Raw genomic sequence first — 21,808 nt, forward strand, 5'->3', positions numbered from 1 at the left:
TGGCAATGATTAAACACTAAAGAGCATGCTCTATGTAACACGAAGTGTGCCAAGTCCTTAAGGTAGTTCAACTGTTAACAGAAAAAGTCAAAAGGTCTTTTAATAAAGAAGAACAAAATTCTGTTATTTTCTGCTACAATTATTGACATAACACAAGATGGCTACATGAATATCTGTGATTCTATGCAGGAGGCCATCGCTCAGCAGTAGCACTCATTTATACTGCTACCTTCCCTCAAATTATGTAGCCACATGCTGTGACAGGCTAAGAAAAATCAATACCTGAACCAATACAGGGTTAGGGGTGATTTCAGTCACCACATTTATCATACAACCGTTTAATACCAGGGTTCAACTGCCCCAAAACAGGTGTTAACACTGACAACAGCACAACATCTAGCCTTCAGTCAATATTTGATCTTCAATAAAATCAGACCAAAACGTCGAAACAGGTGTCAATACTGATAAACTGCTAACAGTTGATAAAGTGGAAACGATCCAACATTTGAGTACTCTTCATGTCTTTTGATTTCACGGAGCCTACAGTATTAAAGAAAGGGTTGTGGGAAGTTTACTGAATTAAGTTTTAAAATCCTGAACAACATTTTATGTAATGGATAAAAAAACAAAATTGTTTTTTCAGCTTTTTTCATTTATTAGTATCAATAATTGAGCCAGTATTAGTGAGTTGTTGTTATAAATTGTCATGAATTTGATACTCAGCAATAATTCCTATGCAAATTCTCTCATAAACTTCTTTAATATTCATCCAAATATTCAGATGAACACCCAGTGCAGAAAGTAGCTATACAGAATATCAAGCACTAACATGATAGAGTTCAAGTAGAGTCTGATTCACAGAGAAGCTTGATATGGATGGAGATGGAGAGTCTTCGTAGCTGATGACTGGTGTGGAGCAGGTGATACAGATGAATGAATCATAGCAAGCATTTCCCTCCAATAAAAAAGAATAGTTGAGATTCCAGCAGACTTGAAATCAGTGTTTTGTTGTCCATCTTATTACAGGCCATCCATTATTACAGGCCATCCATTATTTGCTGTTCTATCCGTACCACCAGATCTTCTGTCTGACAGATGAAACAATAAACTGAATTTGGCATCAAAACATTTCTTTGGTAGACTTCTTTTTATCCGATTGCAAAAGTTTGCAGGTTTTAGGTCTCGGAACACACTTTGTATTGTAAAGAAAGAACAGTGCATTCTTGTTTAAGTTCTGCATACATGTATATCTAAATCAATATTTTATTAACTCACTTTTCTCATTTTGAAAAGTATCCTACACTAAATTCTTTTTATAAAAAGCTTTGCCTTAAAAGAATTATTTCAGAATAGAAATCAAGTCGTAAATCTTAAGTTGAGAAATATTTTAAGTTCGTGACTAAAGAAGTAAGTTTACGTGAGTTAGAGAGAGACAAACCGGTGAATGTCATGCCAAACACCATGTCCTATTCAATACTAATTTTCTTCAGTAGATTTGATTTCCTCACTGGAGTGTTTACTTGGCAATCAGCACAAGTAGGTGGCTCGACGGCCTGACTTCTCCAAGGTAAATAACCAGCACAATGGACTGGGCAGAAATGTTGAGCGTGGGTTGAGATCGGAAACAACTGAACGCTCAAATTCAAAACAAAATGAGCAGGTTTTATTTTCTTCCTTTATAACAGAACTAGCCTGCATTAATAATGAGTCTAAATTGTTAGTTTTATCTATTAAACGTTTTTCTTTTAACTCTAAAATTTGCCCTTGTCACGAACATTTTCCTCATTGAGATAGCTTATCATGAAAAAACATTTCACTGATATTCTAGCTAGAAAAATTCATGATAGCCAAATTAGTGGATCATCATGCATTGACTGGTTGTATATATAACTCCATATATTTGTCTTTGCAATATCTATCAACCCATGTTGATATTTTGATATATATCAATGACTTTGTAAGCTGGGTGTGAAATATTTGATAAGATATATCTGTATCAATATACTTGCAAGCTAGATGATATGGATTTTGTTGCAGGGCTTCCCTTTGGTGTGTTAAGCCAAGTGATAAGAGGAGAACACAAACCGATATTGACAAGTTCTATATTTGTGTGTGATGTTGAACTAGCTTGATAAGATGAGCACTGTTGAATTGACAGTGCTATATATTATGAATCTCCATTTGCTTTGGTGCGAAATTCACGATAAGAAATCCAATGAAATACTGGCGATTGTGACTGGTATTGACACAGTGCTGTTACAGCTCTATGGTCTGGATTTTCCTTCTGCTGACTGAAAAGTTTCTGATAAGCTGGGTAAAGTAACATAATATTGTGATTTCTGAGTTCCGTTTATCCTCTGGAGTTGTTCAGATAATTCCTGAAAAGATCAGACCAATCATACTGTCTGTACATGTCAACTTCTCCATTCTTCAGCTGACTCGTTGGATTTACTTCTAAGTTCTCACAGGTTTGAGTTCTTCTGATCTATACAACTTCTGCCTCAATTTAAATCCACATCTTTTCTATTTCAATTTACCAATAACACTTTATCATCACATTTGTTTTGATTTGCGATCCCGCAGTTAATGCAGTTTTATCCTTGCTTTGTGATTTTTGTCAGGTTTTCCGAGTCAATCGACTTATCAACCAAGCCAGGAACATTGCTACACTATTAGTATTACATGGTCATGGCTTTTTATATACATTGATGATTTATGTTAAGTCGAACAGGTAGCACGTAAATGATGAGTCTATTAATAAATTACAAACTCGCCCACCTACGACTAGTTTACCGGTAATGTTGGTACCCACCTAATAGCTACCACTAGTTTACCGGTGATGTTGGTGAAGCACTCCAGCAACATCCACCTTTACTAAACAACACTCCTAGAAATATTCCCACTTATAGTGCAGCCAGCAACAATAAACATATTATTAAAGCCTTTTTAGAAAAAAAAATATAAACAAACCATGAAAGAGATTTATTTTTATCATTAAAATTCTGTTTTCCAATTTAGTGAAAGAGAATTGAGAATAAAAATTCCTTTACAAATGTGTAGACTTCTGTGTAACACACATTCATTCCTAATGTCAGTTGATCTGAATATAAAACAATTCACTAAACTCTTCACTGACTTTCAGTTTGACGAATAAAAGCATGTGATTTTTTCGTAAACATGTGTATGTATTATTTTTACATAAACATGTATGTATTATTTTTACGTTAACATGTATGTATTATTTTTACATTAACATGTATGTATTATTTTTTACGTTAACATGAATATGTATTATTTTTACGTTAACATGTATGTATTATTTTTACATAAACATGTATGTATTATTTTTACGTAAACATGCATGTATTATTTTTACATTAACATGTATGTATTATTTTTACGTTAACATGTATGTATTATTTTTACTTTAACATGTATGTATTATTTTTACGTTAACATGTATATATTATTTTTACGTTAACATGTATGCATTATTTTAACGTTAACATGTATGTATTATTTTTACGTTAACATGTATTATTTTTACTTTAACATGTATGTATTATTTTAACGTAAACATGTATGTATTATTTTTACGTTAACATGAATATGTATTATTTTTACGTTAACATGTTTGTATTATTTTTACGAATCATGTGTGTATTATTTTTACGTCAACATGTATGTATTATTTTTACGTAAACATGTATGTATTATTTTTACGTTAACATGTATGTATTATTTTTATGTTTATATGCATGTATTATTTTTACATTAATATGTATGTATTATTCTTACATAAACATGTATGTATTATTTTTACGTTAACATGTATGTATTATTTTTAGGTTTATATGCATGTATTATTTTTACATTAATATGTATGTATTATTCTTACATAAAAATGTATGTATTATTTTTACGTTAACATGTATATGTATTATTTTTACGTTAACATGTTTGTATTATTTTTACGTAAACATGTATGCATTATTTTTACGTTGACATGTATGTATTATTTTTACTTTAACATGTATAAATATTATTTTTACGTTAACATGTATATATTATTTTTACGAAACATGTATGTATTATTTTTACATTAACATGTATATGTATTATTTTTACGTTAACATGTATGTATTATTTTTATGTTAACATGTATGTATTATTTTTACGTTAACATGTATATGTATTATTTTTACGTTAACATGTATGTATTATTTTTACAATTATTTTTACGTTAACATGTATGTATTATTTTTACGTTAACATGGATGTATTATTTTTACTTTAACATGTATGTATTGTTGGTACAATTATTTTTACGTTAGCATGTTTGTATTATTTTTACGTTAGCATGTTTGTATTATTTTTACGTTGACATGTATATGTATTAATTTTACGTTAACATGGATGTATTATTTTTACGTAAATATGTATGTATTATTTGTACGTAAACATGTATGTATTATATTTACGTTAACATGTATATATTATTTTTACGAAACATGTATGTATTATTTTTACGTTAACATGTATGTATTATTTTTACGTCCAAAAATCAATAAAACAAAAATTCTGTTTAACAATTGTGTTGAAATATATTTCTTATTCATATTCCTAGATTTCCATGATATATGTTTGTTGCCAATAACTGTGAATATGTATATCATGATGTAACATGTGTGCTTCATATAAATATAGATCCAACTACAGTTGATGTGTGCAGTGTGCTACCGAATCAACCCTCCCATTACTGTGGAAACACCAAATACTTCAAAGCCACTACTTCTGGCGTTCTGGAACTGGTATTTTCCCAATTTTCTCAAGATCCTGGGCAAATCAATACCGTCGCTATGCCGACACTCACAGAAAGTCAATCCTAATGCAACTAAAACCTGAAGCCCAATTTTGTGTTTCCTTTATTCTTGGTGATAGCTTTCAAGTCATACATCTGGAACAGTCTGGAAACCAACATGGAGGTTTTCTCCTGCATACGTTATACTTTCTAAAATCCAATTTTATGTTTCTTGAAGTTGAAGAGACAAAAGATTAGCTTGTTATTCTGTATGAGAGTCAACAGGGAATAGAGTGTAGTGCACAGATGTTGATGGTGTGGAAGCAAGTCAACTCGATAAAATAGAATCCAGACAGACTTATCTGGGCACCAATAACAAGGTCATTTATTTTACCATCACACCTAAAACCTGAGGAAACTATGTATGTTTTACCGTCACACCTTAGACTTGAGGAAAATATTTATTTTACCATCACATGGAACACTTCAGGAAAATTTATATTTCACCATTCGACATGATAAAGATTTAAGGTTGTTTTACCGTCACACATAAGTCTTATGTTTCACTTCACTGAGATGCTTTCTTTCTCAGCAAATGTGTTTAGTACACACACGTGGCCACATTCACGGAGTGAAGTATATATATACACACGTGGCCACATTCATGGAGTGAAGTATATATATATACTCACGTGGCCACATTCATGGAGTGAAGTATATATATACACACGTGGCCACATTCACGGAGTGAACTATATATATATACACACACGTGGCCACATTCATTGAGTGAATTATATATATATAGACACGTGGGCACATTTACGGAGTGAAGTATATAGATATACACACGTGGCCAGATTCAGGGAGTAAAGTATATATATACACACATGGCGACATTCACGGAGTGAAGCATATATATACAAACGTGGCCACATTCACGGTGTGAAGTATATATATATTCACACGTGGCCACATTCCCGGGGTGAAGTATATATATATATACACACGTGGCCACATTCCTCATCCTTCTACCTTTAACTAGCCCCTACCTGAGGAGAAAACTTCAATTTCATTCTTTTGTTCATTTTGACTGATAGATATGACGTTTTCAGAGGAATGATTGTAAAAAAGCATTCTAGGTTTTCAGTATACATATATAGGGTCTTAATAGGTTTATCGCAGTCAAATGGAATTTAAAAGTATTAATTAACTTATAGATCATACAGGCTCTAATGTTAATTAACATTGAAAATGGCAGAACTTTATGTGGACCAAAGTAAACATATAATATTGTGACATTTGAAATGCGGACAAGGTTTTCCTTGATTTATTGCAAAGATAATGATCAAATTTTTGAAAGTAAAAGGCCACAGCGACTTTGTAAAAGTCATGTAATACATCGTAGAGGGCTTGAATTTATCTTGAATTTATCGTTAAGTTTACGCTGGATTAGACATATATCCGATATATAAATACAGACCCATGTACTTAGGCGTTACACAACCTTATCAAAGGGCCAACTTCACGAGTGTCTGGGCCGGGTAAACAAACATGGTGCATTGTTAGAAGTGCCCAGTGCCATTAACTACAGCCCTGATAAGATGAGAATTATCCGCTTGTTTAAAACTCAGTGAGCTCATAATAACACTGTGTTAGTAAAATGCTGGGTTTTTTTGCAAACATTCCTTCATATATCAAACTCAACTTTACAGGTAAATTAACAACAGAAATAAATCAATTTGTCATTTTCCCAAAATTTTAATAATAAAGGAAAATACACAAATGAAAATTTATCTGAACCAAATAACACATTTCTATAATTTCTCAACCCCAGTATATATGGGGTATAGTTAAATACATGCCATGATCATTTCTGAATGGCACTGTCTAATACATTTACTTTAGTGTACTGTAATTAATAAAGTAAAATTTGATTAAAACTTAAGATAGTGAAGAGAAAATGTCCATCTCTCCATTTTATTTGTACAAATCTCCTTGGAAGTTAACAAGACGTTTACGTTGATGAGATACAGATCGTTGGTGCCTCGGCTGACACCCCGGATAGATCTAGCTAAAGTCACGAAACTTGTGGTAGATCATAGGTAAGTGATAACTTCCTGAGCTAACACAAACATGCACACAAAAAAATCATAAACAAACATTTTGTAAATGCTAAGACTGATGAAAAGTGATTAGGTTGTAATATGATCAAAATAAAACATCCAACAAAAGATTTGTATGATGTGCTGCAGACTTGTCATATATTTTGAAGTTAGTGTTATGATTAAAAGTAGACATTTTAGAGTCTAGATTTTAAACGTAGTCATATAAGCAATTTCCCCCCTAAAAACTCCACAGTGGCCCTAGCCTGAGTCTACCGGCCTTCTCCCCAAAACAGACAGTTCACACAAAGTGGACATCATGACAACTGCCTTCCTTACCCACAGTAACACTGGCTATGCCAGTATAAAGTTTCAGAAAGCTTTACTCCAATAAAATACACCATCAATGCCTTTGTCTCTCAAAACGTTGGCAGCCATTTTTACGCTGAATCGTAACTCAATTTTTTTGCCAAAGAGGTCCCTCCTGGGTCGTTCCACGATTTTATTGCTTGAGAATGGAGTCAGATATTTCCTTCTTTTTTCTTGTCCTCTGAATGGGGATTCAGAATTTCCTCAGATTGAATCGAGGCTTGAAAATGGATTTTTTGAATTTATAATGTGTTTGTCGCTTCCCAGGGCAATACAGTGTATCCCCTGTCACAGGAGTTTAGAAGTCAGATTAGGGGGCCTGTCAAGGATTCAATGTTTACGACAGGAGGAGACAACCCTGAGGGGATATGGGGTAAGCTATCCGGCCTTAATGACACAACATGATTTAGATCACAGTTACCATGCACTGGTGACATATTTTTTCACCTACATGGTAATTTTCAAGGTAACAGATTTCGATAATTTGGCAGATTACCACAAAATCCCGCAGGTGTGGTGTAAAGGATATTAATACAATAACATGTCTATAATCAATGTCACATGACCACTAACAAGACCGTTTTTCACCTGGGAGATGTAAATCCAAGTGTGTCTAGATATTTCAGCTGATCATCTCCAAAACTTGGGGATATATACAAGGTATCTGGCCTACATATGACATAACTTTCTTCTTATCATACCTTTACTCATTGTCACAGGTAAAAAGTGGTTTACCTACACACTTTTACCCAGGTCTATATAATATTTCAGTAGATCACAGTCAAACTTGGGGCTATAGATGACATAACCTGTGTACTTAGGACACCTATGGTCAGTCTAGGAGATAACCACATACTAACAAGTTTTTCACCTGGAGATTATCACAGGTAGGCTGAGATAAGCTTGGTGTGGCTATTGGAGATAACATGACATAATATCAGAGAGTTATGTATTAGCCCCCCAGACATTGTCACAGTAACCGCTCATACTAACAACACTTTTTCACCTGTATTCCAGGCAGAATGAGGTGTGTCCACAGAGGGCTGTCCGAGCACACAGCCGAACAAAGGTGTCCCTCATCCATATCCCATTGTGTGTAATACCTGCCTGTTCTAGTGTCAGTGTAGCACCCTGACATCCATCACAGAGGGTGGGGACTTACAGAGATAATACTTACCTACTGATCAACTACATGAACCACGCTCTCAAGTATAGTTTGAAACGAGGCAAATCAGTTGAATATTTGAAAGATCCATAGAATGAAATATAATATATGGTATATGATAATAAAATAATTAATAGCAAAGTATTGCATGTGAGGAGTTAATAATTTGATTTGAAAATCCGCATAAAAAAGATTGCTTGAAAATCTACGAAATGTGTATAGTAGGATTATACAGTATAGTTAATATTAAAAAAATATGTATACTATAAGTAATATTAGTTACATATACACAATAGGTTTGTAATTGCTTAGATATTCTTCATTATACTGCTGGTAGAATAATTTGATATCTTAATATTTGTGATGTCATATTGTAGGTACTTCTCAAAATACATAAAGATACAGAGACGGACCTAGGGGTTCATATCTGTGATATCAGAATACTGTCATCTGTCTACAATTTTAGGTTGGGAGGGCACAACAGGGAGGGTGTGTGCAGGGGGAGGGTGTCCTCAAGGACAGACTCCACTCCTTTACAGAAACACACACATGTCACGGATTATTCCCCACTTAGTTCTCATCTCCTCTTATGTAATTCATGGGGAATCAAATTTATTCCCAGAAGGGGGTAACTGTATCTATAAATATCATGTTCCAAGTCCTAGTAATATGACAAACACAGATGTAGAATAGACTATTAAAAACTACTAAAGTATGTATGCTATTAGTAACTCATTTCTTTAGTAATTTCAATCAGTTTTGACATCTACAATTCCATTAATGATATTTACTAGGAAATGTCAAATATTTGAGAATTTATTTCAGAAAAAGAAAACTTAAAAACAAAAATGGTAAAAACCTCTTATTAAATCATTTCATTAAATATTAGAATTAAAGACTGAAACATGAGAGAGACTCCTGAAAAATATGTTAGCAAAATATCCTCTTATTTATTATGTCATTGACTTGTATTTAAAATAATATTATAATCTTCAAAACTTAATTAATGAAAACACTTTTCAACTGTTTTGTGACATCACTGCTGTTTTGGTATTACATCTGAAAAAAATTACTTTTTACAAACACTTACAAGTACAAGCTGTTATTTCCTATAAACCAACACTATTTGTACACCTGCTATGATAACAAACCACCAAGCGTACAGGAAAAAAACTAAAGCACCATAATGAAAATCTAAGCAATCTCGTTAAAGAAGAATAGCAAATACAAGAACTAACACTGACATTTTAGGATCGCCATTACTTCAGACTTGAACAAACACCAAAGGAAAAACATTTAAATATATTCAATCTAATTCCAGCTACAGAAACAAATGAACATCTTAAAGGTGTTTTACTGAAGGGATAGCTCATTGATGTAGGCGTTAAACGAGGGATAGCTCATTGATGTAGGCGTCAAACGAAACCATTGTGAAGTATTCCATCAAATTGCCCACGCCGTGATCAGCATACCTACAGTCACTTTTTGTACCTACTCCCTCATCAATATTGTAGGCCTGAATTAGCAGGGAGAGTGTAATTAACGCCTCTATCGGAGGTGAACCCCAATCTAACTTAATCACACCAATATATATATCTTAGTGAAAATGATCAGAAGACATTTGAAGGTTAGAAGCTATGGGAGAATTCCTGGAGCAAAAACGGAAAAACAAAAACTAGGTCTGAGGATCTAACTTGATGACTACCTGGGGCAGAACAATACCTGTTAGTGTGTTATGGTTTTATAGAAGATGTGTTGTGAAAGAATCATATCATATATATTGCTACACAGTTGACATGTTTCTTTTGCTGAAGGGATTTATATCCTTACTTCAATAGTCAAGTTTTCTGAAACTTGAAGTCTCTAATGTCACAAGTATACAGTATACAGTGGTACCTACAGCAGACTTTATCCTCATAAATCTCTTAAAGATACTTTTAATTTTACATTTTTTGGTACAAGAAAATAACTGTTTCAGAATTACTTTGACGCCACAACAGTTTTCTGTCTCCTGATGCTAAGTAATTATAAGATCTTGCTTTGTCAACATTGATGTACCGAGGACAAACACAGCTATAGACCAAGATGTTGGATATCTTAAAACCAACTCTAAATGAACAGGTCAATTTATACCATCAACTAGAGGTCATAGTAATTAAATTATGTCAATGAATTAATCAATACAAGTTTAGAATTGCCTATCACCTTTACACATCCAATTAGCTGTTACTCAACTCCTATGGATTTATATAACAGGTCACATATCATTGTCCGTCCTTACGCAAGAGTATTGATAGAAATTTTAAATCACCTGATAGGTCAATAAAACATGATTAAGGCCAATAAGTATAATTATGACTGGTCGGCCACTACATTATGGAGTACTGAGTGGCCAAAGTGGCTGGACAAACAGAATTTGAGTGGACAATGGCTGAAATCTAGAGTCCAAACACCCTGGTCAGTTTACCCAAGGATTGACCAGTGATCATGGTGTCTACTTCTGACATAACTAAGTAAGGACAAGGACTGGTCATTCTGACCAGACTGGGGACAGAGGCCACTTGAGATTTATGTAAGATTTACGTGGTCAAGGGTTTTCAAACCCAGTGTCATCTAAATTATCTCAAATGTAAACCATACACAGTATATAACAAGGACACTGGTGAAATCCAGGCCAAGAAAGGGTGGTGAATTTATGAATTAGTAAAAAAATCAAAAAGCATTTACAATTAAATAGAAAGAAAAATTAGAATTAATAATTATCATTCTAGTAAATTTTATGGGTTTTTTGGTCCAAACTGATAAATCTTCATAAATCCCTTATCAGATTGGTTTTACATTTCATTTTGTGTTTGATGCATGCTCCCATTATGTAACGACACATTACATATATCAGTGTTTAAATATTACTTCTATCCTTTTTTCTCTGTTCAATTTCATAATTTCATATTATTTTAAAGAATTAACATTTCATTTCAATACAACAAAAAATAATTCAATACTCTTATGGAAAAATTTCATAAATTTAATTGTCTGTCTGGTCATCAAATACATTTGTGGTGGGTCTGACTTGAGGGGAAGTAAGAAGGAATTGGACAAGAGATTATAAGATGAGCGGGGAGTGATCATGACAAGGTAACGGAACCATTTACCAGACGTTCACACATTGTGGTGTAAGGTTCCCCTGGCCGTCACCTCCCTATTATAGGTAATATTGTCTGTCCGTCACCTCCCTATTATAGGTAATATTGTCTGGCCGTCACCTCCCTATTATAGGTAATATTGTCAACCTGTATCACCTACATCTACCACATCTATCATTAGAGGGTCACCATCAGTAAGAAATGGTTACCAGGTATAGTAATTGGGTTTTAACATAGGAAACTTGTAAGTACAGAATATTCCTAGTTATAACAATATTTCCATCTCAAAATTTATAAATATTCCCCAAGTTTTCAAACCTGAACCAGTAAAACATCTTGGATAAAAGACAAATAATTATTTCCAGCTAGAGAAGACAGTTTAAATATTGCAGTGTTTTCACACAGAACTGATACAACGAAGATCCAGAAAATCAGTAATATTCTAAAACTAGTAAATGTACAAGCACAGATAACTTCAGACCATATTCACTGCAACCTAAATCATCATAATATATTCATGAGCTTCAATCATTCGACTGGCATTGTCTTTTCCTTCCAAACTCTGTCTTAGGAGATTTTCACTGTATTGGAGAGGACTATAAAAACTTTTAACAGAAATGACTCGTATATATCAAATGTTTTATAATATATTCAAATTCAGGATTATTATTTTTATTTCCTCACAAATGTATGCCTCTATTTAGATAGACATCCAAAAGGTTTTTATAGAGATTCTTTTATAGTAGTAGTGTTATCTATAGGATTGCAATTATCTCTGGTCAATGTAATTTTCATTACCTGAAAGATATAGCTACATATATTTTAACATCCTATTTTCTTCCTGTGATAAATTAATCTGTAAACATGTGTTGAATAACAATTTTTTAAGTCAATAAATTGACACACAGAAGGACCATTTCCTAACCTTAATAAAAATTCTTTATATTGATTGTTGGAAAATTTAAATAAAATTCACATATTCACTGTTGCAATATTGATGTGTACTTAAAATACAAACTGTTACAAAATTTAAGTGGTAAAGAATAAAAAAGAATTGACACAAAAAACTCTAAATATAAGAATTCTCCTTGAGCCGTTTTAACAAATCTCATTATACACAAATGTAGATATCAACTTGTAGGACTTGGAGATGCAAGATTGTTGTTTTTGTCAGAAGGAGAAACAATGACAGCTTTGAGAACAGGTAAACTGGAGAAGTAGAAGGAATCGGGTTACAAACTTGAGTAATTTATGGCATTTGAATACAAAGCCCTTAGTAAACCTTTAGCGGTGTGTGTGCTTGTGAATATTTAGGTAGAGGAACAGCCCTTTTTCATCTTTTATATATATCATTATTACTAGTATATCAGCATCCAGATTTCTATACTATTTAGAATTAATTTCAAAATATTATCCATACTCATATGGAATTTCAAACGATGAGATATAAACATTTGATTGATTTCATAAAAAAAAGAAGCATTTCTTTTATCATCACTGATTTTGCTTATGCCAACCTTCAAATCTTTATTCTTAAAGATCCAGTTCAAGAAGGAAATAGAAATGTATGTAGATCTATCTATCTATAGATAATGGGTCAAAGAAGTAATATAGACGGTAAAATCCCATATAACACTGGATCCTAATGGAGGTATGTAGTATATGGGGCAAAGAAGTAATTCCAACAGTGTGGACAAGTAAAGGTTGTCAAATTTTCGAAGCGATCCGTTCCTTTATCAAGACACAGTGAAACAGAACAGTTACATGTACATATACATCATATTACAAGAAAATAGAATTGATATACTATAATTGAAAATATAGCTATTATATAATTACATCTATAGATAATTATATACAACACATCATTCTGATGCTGATTTAATTTCTTTTAATGTGATAGTTAAATCTTTTGATTAGGACAACTGATGATTAGGACAACTGATGATTGGGACTGATGATTGGGACAACTGATGATTAGGACAACTGATGATTGGGAAAACTGATGATTAGGACAACTGATAAGGAAGGTAAGCGGTAGGTTAGTTTTATTCGTCTCCTACCATTAAACATAAAACAGTGTATATCTTATAATGTTTTGAGCTCTGTAACATTTTACATCCACATAAACAGATCCACATGCCGAAACCAAGACTTTCCCATGGTTCTCTTCCTATGTACAGTTAGTTGGAGGGAGGAAGAGATATACAAAATATTACAGAGAAAAGTCTGAAATTAATCTTTTGTAGAGCAAATTAACAACGGAGAGCGGAACTCAGTAAGAAATTACGACTAGGTTAAGGATAGCGAATAGTATAGAGATAGGGAGAGATCACCAAGAGACTTAGCCTGTTCTGTAAGTCGAAGCTACAGCATCATCAACCAGCCTCTCTACAACACTGTACCAACAAATATACAACACCCAGACTCACCTAAATCCAGGGCTCCAACCTCCTGGTAAAAGTCCACAGTCAAAATCCACAGAATTATTACAAACTTCGCTTTATGCCACACTTTAACATTAGGGAAACAACCAAATTCCAATGGTTTTGTTTTAGTGCGTGTATGAACGACCTCCATCCTGTTACTGGCTCGTCGGAACAACATCGTCTCTCACGACGACGAACATCCACGGATTATCATCTACTCATCTCCAGGTGATGGTGAGTTTGGAAAACAAAAAATAAATATCAATTTGATAAATCCTCCAACATCAGTATGTAAATTTAGTAGATCAATCCACCCATCATACAACAGAATACATTTAAAATGTAAAGATTTTTTTGTGACACAGAAAAAACATGTAGAAAAATTCCTTTCACAGTGAATGAATAGAAAACGGCTGAGTTTGCGCTCTAGTGGTACATTTATCAGTAGTATAAAGATCCGTGGTAGTAGTACTACACATGTGGTTGTGTATACATATAGTACGGGGCCCCATTCACTGTCCACACACACCAACTTCCAATGGGCTTCTGGATATCAACAATAGCACCACTAGCTTATTCTTCATTATGACTGGCTGGCCTAGCACACTGTGTGTTGTAGGGGTGATAGGGGGCCTTGTGTGGGTTCCGCTCCACGGCTGGCTGTGAGCACACAGTAGAGCTGTACGGCTTGTCTCACCTGTGGGAATACAAGTAGGCTAGTCCATCATTATAGAATTAATCATTTACTGTTATACACAGCTAGGTTCGGCATATACCTGTTATAGGTGAGGATGCTGTGTACTAGCTACCTGTGCTCAGTACTAATTAACAGGTATAGGTAGCACCTGATAATAGCAGGTGTGTTAGACAGCTGTTAATGGAAACACATCTACTCCCAAGTTCTCCCGTTACAGTACTGATGCTTACTGGTAAACAAAACCTAAATTACAGCAGTATGCTGTAGTGATGTACCTGTACATATTCAGGTGTTGTTTGTTTACAGTAAGGATAGTGTATTGGTAACTTTCTCTTGTAATACAAATAGGATTCTTTTGACAAGTGGTAGATCCTTGAGTATTTCATTTAACATCACATATTTATAACAGCATTGCATTGTGAGTAATTCTTAGTCCCCACCTCCGCACAAATTCCCATATAAACAAGAGGCACAGAGGACCTGTATCGCTCACCTGAAATAGCAAAATATTCTCATTAGATATTATCCTGTATTACAAATAGTTCACTCGAAAACTTTGTTGACTCCATCAGTTGAAACTACCAGCCAAATATTATCATATGATTCTATGCTTTTTGCTTCTTCTTCAGAAGTTGTGAAGTGTTTGATATATTTTCCCCTATGACCTTGTAAGGTCAAGGCAATTTTCCTTCTGAAACTTTGTTGGCTCCCTCCCAAGAAGCTACCAGCCAAATCTCATGAAACCATTTCTTTTAGTTCTTCAGAACAAATTGATTAAAATGTTGTTAACCTGTGTGACCTTTAAAGTAGGTTGAGGTCATTTTCATTTGCAAACTTTGTCATGCTCAATATTAAGAAGTTACCAGCCAAATATTAAGGTTCTATACCTTTCAGTTCCTCAGAAGAAGTCACTTGAAGTGTTTGACATATTTGACCCCCATAACCTTGAAAAAAGGAAGCTATTATAAATCTATGCTCTAAGATTATTCAGAAGAAGAAGTTCAAAGCATTTGACATATTTGACCCCTGTGACATTGAAAGTATGTCAAGGTCATTTTCTTTTTAAGAAGATTCTATACCTTTCAGTTCTTCAGGAGAAGTCGTTTTAAAATGTTTGACACATTAGACCCCAGAGATCTTGAAATTAGGTAAAGGTCATTTTCATTCTCAAACTTTGTCAGGCTCTATCCCAAAGGGCCACCAGCCAAATACGAAGATTCTATACCTTTCTGTTCTTCAGAAGAAGTCATTTGAAGTGTTTGACACATTTGACCCCTGTGACCTTGAAAGTAGGTCAAGGTCATTTTTATTCTCAAACTGTGTCGGACTCCTACCAATGAAGCTTTCAGCCAAATACAATGACTTTAGGCCTGTCAGTTCTTCAGAAGAAGTTGTTTAAAGGAAAGTTGACGTTAAAAACTAACAAAGGGCCATAACTCCAAATATGGTAGGGTATCAGGCCTGATTTCAGTACCCAAGAGGTTATAACACTTTGGTAATAGAAGAATAGAAGAGCACAGAGTATACAATTGATGCCCCATAGAAAGTGATGCACAGTAACCTCCGATAGTGGGACTCGAGATCCGATTTATCAATCAACACTCAGTATCAGTCAGGGACTAGTAAACATTAACACTGCGGTACATATATATAGGATCTTACATGAGTTTCCATTTCATATGAGATTTATGAAATGAGTCAAAGTATTTTTCAATTTAGCTAGGCCTCTGGTGAGCTATAAATGAAAAATTTGTGATGAGTTTCATAAATTTCTGCATATGAAATGAAAACGAGTGTAAGATCCTTTTTATCACATAATCAAGATTTGTGGCATTTATTCGTGTAAAACGACAGTTTTCATGCAACCTTGAAATGTAAAAAGCCGCCATTTCGACTTCAGTGCGGAAGTTTGTAACGTCATGTACTTGTCCTAGGCGTGATGTCACAATTGAAACAATTGAAACTTACAACCAATCACAGGGCTGATAGGTCATATTATATGGGTTAATATTCACTGGATAACACAGTACATTATGTGATAAAAATCAGTGTTAGAAACATTTTCAAAGTAACCAAGGAATTATAAAAAATATATATAGGTTTGTTCCTACATTTTTGAGGGAGTCAATTTTTTGTTTTTTTTGTTTGTTTTAAATATGATATTTACATATTATTTAAGGTAATATATAAGTGAAAGAATTGAAAGATTTTTTAAAAGTTAACTGACCAAATGTTAAGCTATAATGAACAATGTATTTTAAAAAGCTAAAGAACAAAGTTTAACACTGTGTTAACAAGAAATTAATTTATGAAACTTTCCTCTTTATTTGAAAATAATGCTTACAAGTTATCTCAACAAATTGAAAAACAACCCACTTGTACATATTTGAATCCAACATTTGGCTCAGTGCTATCAGAAGTCTGCAGTACTAACCTATAGACCTCAGATACTGTTACAAGGCACAAGGAAATCAAATTCTTCCAGACTTTTGAGTCTACCATAAGATAATGACTAACTAAATGTATATGTTCTGTGTTCCCAATAAGTTATTGACTAATTAAGATAGCAACCAATCTCGTCACAGACCAGAACTATATACACATTAGATGATTATAAGTGTGTGCAGATTCCTTAATACAAAATAAGCTTAGAGTATTTTATACCAGGTACCTGATGTACTAGATCTATTCTCAGCGACACAATACATACACATGTTGCAGCCTGAAAGTTGAATTTAATACTTAAGTTATAAAAGACACATATGATGTGAGAATAATCGCTACAATCCAATCAATCTATAGATGTGTGCTGACACACATCCTACCTGTGCATTTACCTGTATTTACCTGTACTGATGCTATCTTTCTCCAATAGTACACAAGGTAGGAATGACCTGTCAGTCACAGGTAACACATGGACAGGTAGACAGCACCTATAAATAAGCAGATATCACCTCTGTATTTTATGTTTATCTAAGTTGATTACGCAAATCTCATGTAATATACATTTTAATCAATTAATACAAAAATAGGCACATTTAAGGACATCTCTTCCCTGATTAAAGATCCCTGCAAGTCTGCTGTCAGAAGTAGATAATTCCACTGGTTTTTGTAACCTTTGATCTGATGTCATTTCTCCTACCCTTCATCAACTACAAAAATATCAATAGAAAGTTCTGCAATGTTTGAGTTTTTATTCAAAAATAATTAATAGAAGTTTTAGTCATGCAGAGAAATAAGGCTCCAAATCATACCTGGTAGACTTGGCAGTGGTACAGGGATCTTTAATGCTAAGTATTGTACTTTATTCGGGTATTCACAGCTATATTGGATTTAGTGCTAAGTATTGTACTTTATTCAGGTATTCACAGCTATATTGGATTTAGTGCTAAGTATTATACTGTATTCGGGTATTCACAGCTATATTGGATTTAGTGCTAAGTATTGTACTTTATTCGGGTATTCACAGCTATATTGGATTTAGTGCTAAGTTTGTTTGAAAACAAACAGTAATTGAAAACTTATTTTGCAAGATTTCCAAAATTTCTGTTTCCTTTGTCAAGCAAAGAGTGCAAATGACATGTTTCTCAACTCTTATATTATATTTTGTACAGAGGAAGGATATAGTGGGTTATCACAGCTATATTGTATATTATACTCAGAAGAGCTAAACTGGGTTATCACAGCTATATTGTATATTATACTCAGAAGAGCTATACTGGGTTATCACAGCTATATTGTATATTATACTCAGAAGAGCTATACTGGGTTATCACAGCTATATTGTATATTATACTCAGAAGAGCTATACTGGGTTATCACAGCTATATTGTATATTATACTCAGAAGAGCTATACTGGGTTATCACAGCTATATTGTATATTATACTCAGAAGAGCTATACTGGGTTATCACAGCTATATTGTATATTATACTCAGAAGAGCTATACTGGGTTATCACAGCTATATTGTATATTATACTCAGAAGAGCTATAGTGGGTTATCACAGCTATATTGTATGTCGTACACTAGTAGCCTATAGTGGGTAATCACAGCTATATTGTACGTTGTACACCAGTAAGCTATAGTGGGTTATCACAGCTATATTGTATGTCGTACACTAGTAGCCTATAGTGGGTAATCACAGCTATATTGTACGTTGTACACCAGTAAGCTATAGTGGGTTATCACAGCTATATTGTATGTCGTACACTAGTAGCCTATAGTGGGTAATCACAGCTATATTGTACGTTGTACACCAGTAAGCTATAGTGGGTTATCACAGCTATATTGTATGTCGTACACTAGTAGCCTATAGTGGGTTATCACAGCTATATTGTATTTCGTACACTAGTAGCCTATATTGGGTTAACACAGCTATATTGTATGTCTTACACTAGTGACTTATAGTGGGTTATTACAGCTATATTGTATGTCGTACACTAGTAGCCTATAGTGGGTTATCACAGCTATATTGTATATTATACTCAGAAGAGATATAGTGGGTTATCACAGCTATATTGTATATTATACTCAGAAGAGCTATACTGGGTTATCACAGCTATATTGTATGTCGTACACTAGTAGCCTATAGTGGGTTATCACAGCTATATTGTATATTATACTCAGAAGAGATATAGTGGGTTATCACAGCTATATTGTATATTATACTCAGAAGAGCTATACTGGGTTATCACAGCTATATTGTATGTCGTACACTAGTAGCCTATAGTGGGTTATCACAGCTATATTGTATATTATACTCTGAAAATCTATACTGGGTTATCACAGCTATATTGTATATTATACTCAGAATAGATATAGTGGGTTATCACAGCTATATTGTATGTCGTACACTAGTAGCATTTAGTGGGTTATCACAGCTATATTGTATAATATACTCAAAAGAGCAAAAGTGGGTTATCACAGCTATATTGTATAATATGCTCAAAAGAGCAAAAGTGGGTTATCACAGCTATATTGTATATTATACTGAGAAGAGCTATAGTGGGTTATCACAGCTTTATTATACGTTGTACAAGAGTAAGTTATAGTGGGTTATCACAGTTATATTGTATGTCTTACACTAGTAGCTTATAGTGGGTTATCACAGCTATATTGTATACTATACTCAGAAGAGCTATAGTGGGTTATCACAGCTTTATTATACGTTGTACAAGAGTAAGTTATAGTGGGTTATCACAGTTATATTGTATGTCGTACACTAGTAGCTTATAGTGGGTTATCACAGCTATATTGTATGCCGTACACTAGTGGCCTATAGTGGGTTATTACAGCTTTATTGTATCTCGTACACTAGTAGCCGATAGTGGGTTATCTCAGCTATATTGTATGTCGTACACTAGTACCCTAAAGTGGGTTATCACAGCTATATTGTATGCCGTACACTAGGGACCTATAGTGGGTTATTACAGCTTTATTGTATCTCGTACACTAGTAGCCGATAGTGGGTTATCTCAGCTATATTGTATGTCGTACACTAGTATCCCATAGTGGGCTATACTGGGTTATCACAGCTATATTGTATATTATACTCAGAAGAGCTATACTGGGTTATCACAGCTATATTGTATGTCGTACACTAGTATCCCATAGTGGGTTAACACAGCTATATTGTATGTCGTACACTAGAAGCCTATAGTGGGTTACCATTATACTCTGAAAATCTATACTGGGTTATCACAGCTATATTGTATATTATACTGAGAAGAGCTATAGTGGGTTATCACAGCTTTATTATACGTTGTACAAGAGTAAGCTATAGTGGGTTATCACAGCTATATTGTATGTCGTACACTAGAAGCCTATAGTGGGTTACCATTATACTCTGAAAATCTATACTGGGTTATCACAGCTATATTGTATGTCGTACACTAGAAGCCTATAGTGGGTTACCATTATACTCTGAAAATCTATACTGGGTTATCACAGCTATATTGTATGTCGTACACTAGAAGCCTATAGTGGGTTACCATTATACTCTGAAAATCTATACTGGGTTATCACAGCTATATTGTATGTCGTACACTAGAAGCCTATAGTGGGTTACCATTATACTCTGAAAATCTATACTGGGTTATCACAGCTATATTGTATATTATACTGAGAAGAGCTATAGTGGGTTATCACAGCTTTATTATACGTTGTACAAGAGTAAGCTATAGTGGGTTATCACAGCTATAATGTATGTCGTACACTAGTAGCCTATAGTGGGTTAACACAGCTATATTGTATGTCGTACACTAGAAGCCTATAGTGGGTTACCATTATACTCTGAAAATCTATACTGGGTTATCACAGCTATATTGTATGTCGTACACTAGAAGCCTATAGTGGGTTACCATTATACTCTGAAAATCTATACTGGGTTATCACAGCTATATTGTATGTCGTACACTAGTAGCCTATATTGGGTTAACACAGCTATATTGTATGCCGTACACTAGTGACCTATAGTGGGTTATTACAGCTTTATTGTATGTCGTACACTAGTAGCCGATAGTGGGTTATCTCAGCTATATTGTATGTCGTACACTAGTAGCCTAAAGTGGGTTATCACAGCTATATTGTATGTCGTAAACTAGTATCCCATAGTGGGTTAACACAGCTATATTGTATGTCGTACACTAGTAGCCTATAGTGGGTTAACACATCTTTATCGATGTCGTACACTAGTGGCCTATAGTGGGATATCACAGCTGTATTGCATGTCGTACACTAGTAGCCTAAAGTTGGTTAAAACAGCTTTATTGTATGTCGTACACTAGTAGCCTATAGTGGGTTATCCCAGCTATATTGCATGTCGTACACTAGTAGCCTATAATGGGTATCACAGCTATATTGTATGTCGTACACTAGAAGCCTATAGTGGGTTACCACAGCTATATTGTATGTCATACACTAGAAGCCCATAGTGAGTTATCACAGCTATATTGTATATTATACTCAGAAGAGCTATAGTGGGTTATCACAGCTATATTGTATATTACACTCAAAAGACCTATATTGGGTTATCACAGCTATATTGTATGTGATACACTAGTAGCCTATAGTGGGTTATCACAGCTATATTGTATGTC

The 21,808-nt window shown here is 34.0% G+C and overlaps 1 protein-coding gene across 2 annotated transcripts in view; it reads right to left on the reverse strand.

Annotated features, from left to right (window-relative positions):
• The window catches only part of LOC110447955 (discoidin domain-containing receptor 2-like), a 209,302-nt gene extending 194,728 nt beyond the window's left edge, over positions 1–14,574 (reverse strand). For both annotated transcript variants that reach the window (XM_021493954.1, XM_021493953.1), the window contains exon 1: positions 14,016–14,574. In XM_021493954.1, the coding sequence (XP_021349629.1) occupies positions 14,016–14,190 (175 nt within the window). In that variant the 5' untranslated portion in view covers positions 14,191–14,574. The remainder of the gene's footprint in view (positions 1–14,015) is intronic.
• Positions 14,575–21,808: the final 7,234 nt, after the last annotated feature.

The sequence above is a fragment of the Mizuhopecten yessoensis genome, unplaced genomic scaffold, assembly GCF_002113885.1.
Source record: "Mizuhopecten yessoensis strain PY_sf001 unplaced genomic scaffold, ASM211388v2 scaffold3693, whole genome shotgun sequence".
In the NCBI taxonomy this organism is placed as follows: domain Eukaryota; kingdom Metazoa; phylum Mollusca; class Bivalvia; order Pectinida; family Pectinidae; genus Mizuhopecten; species Mizuhopecten yessoensis.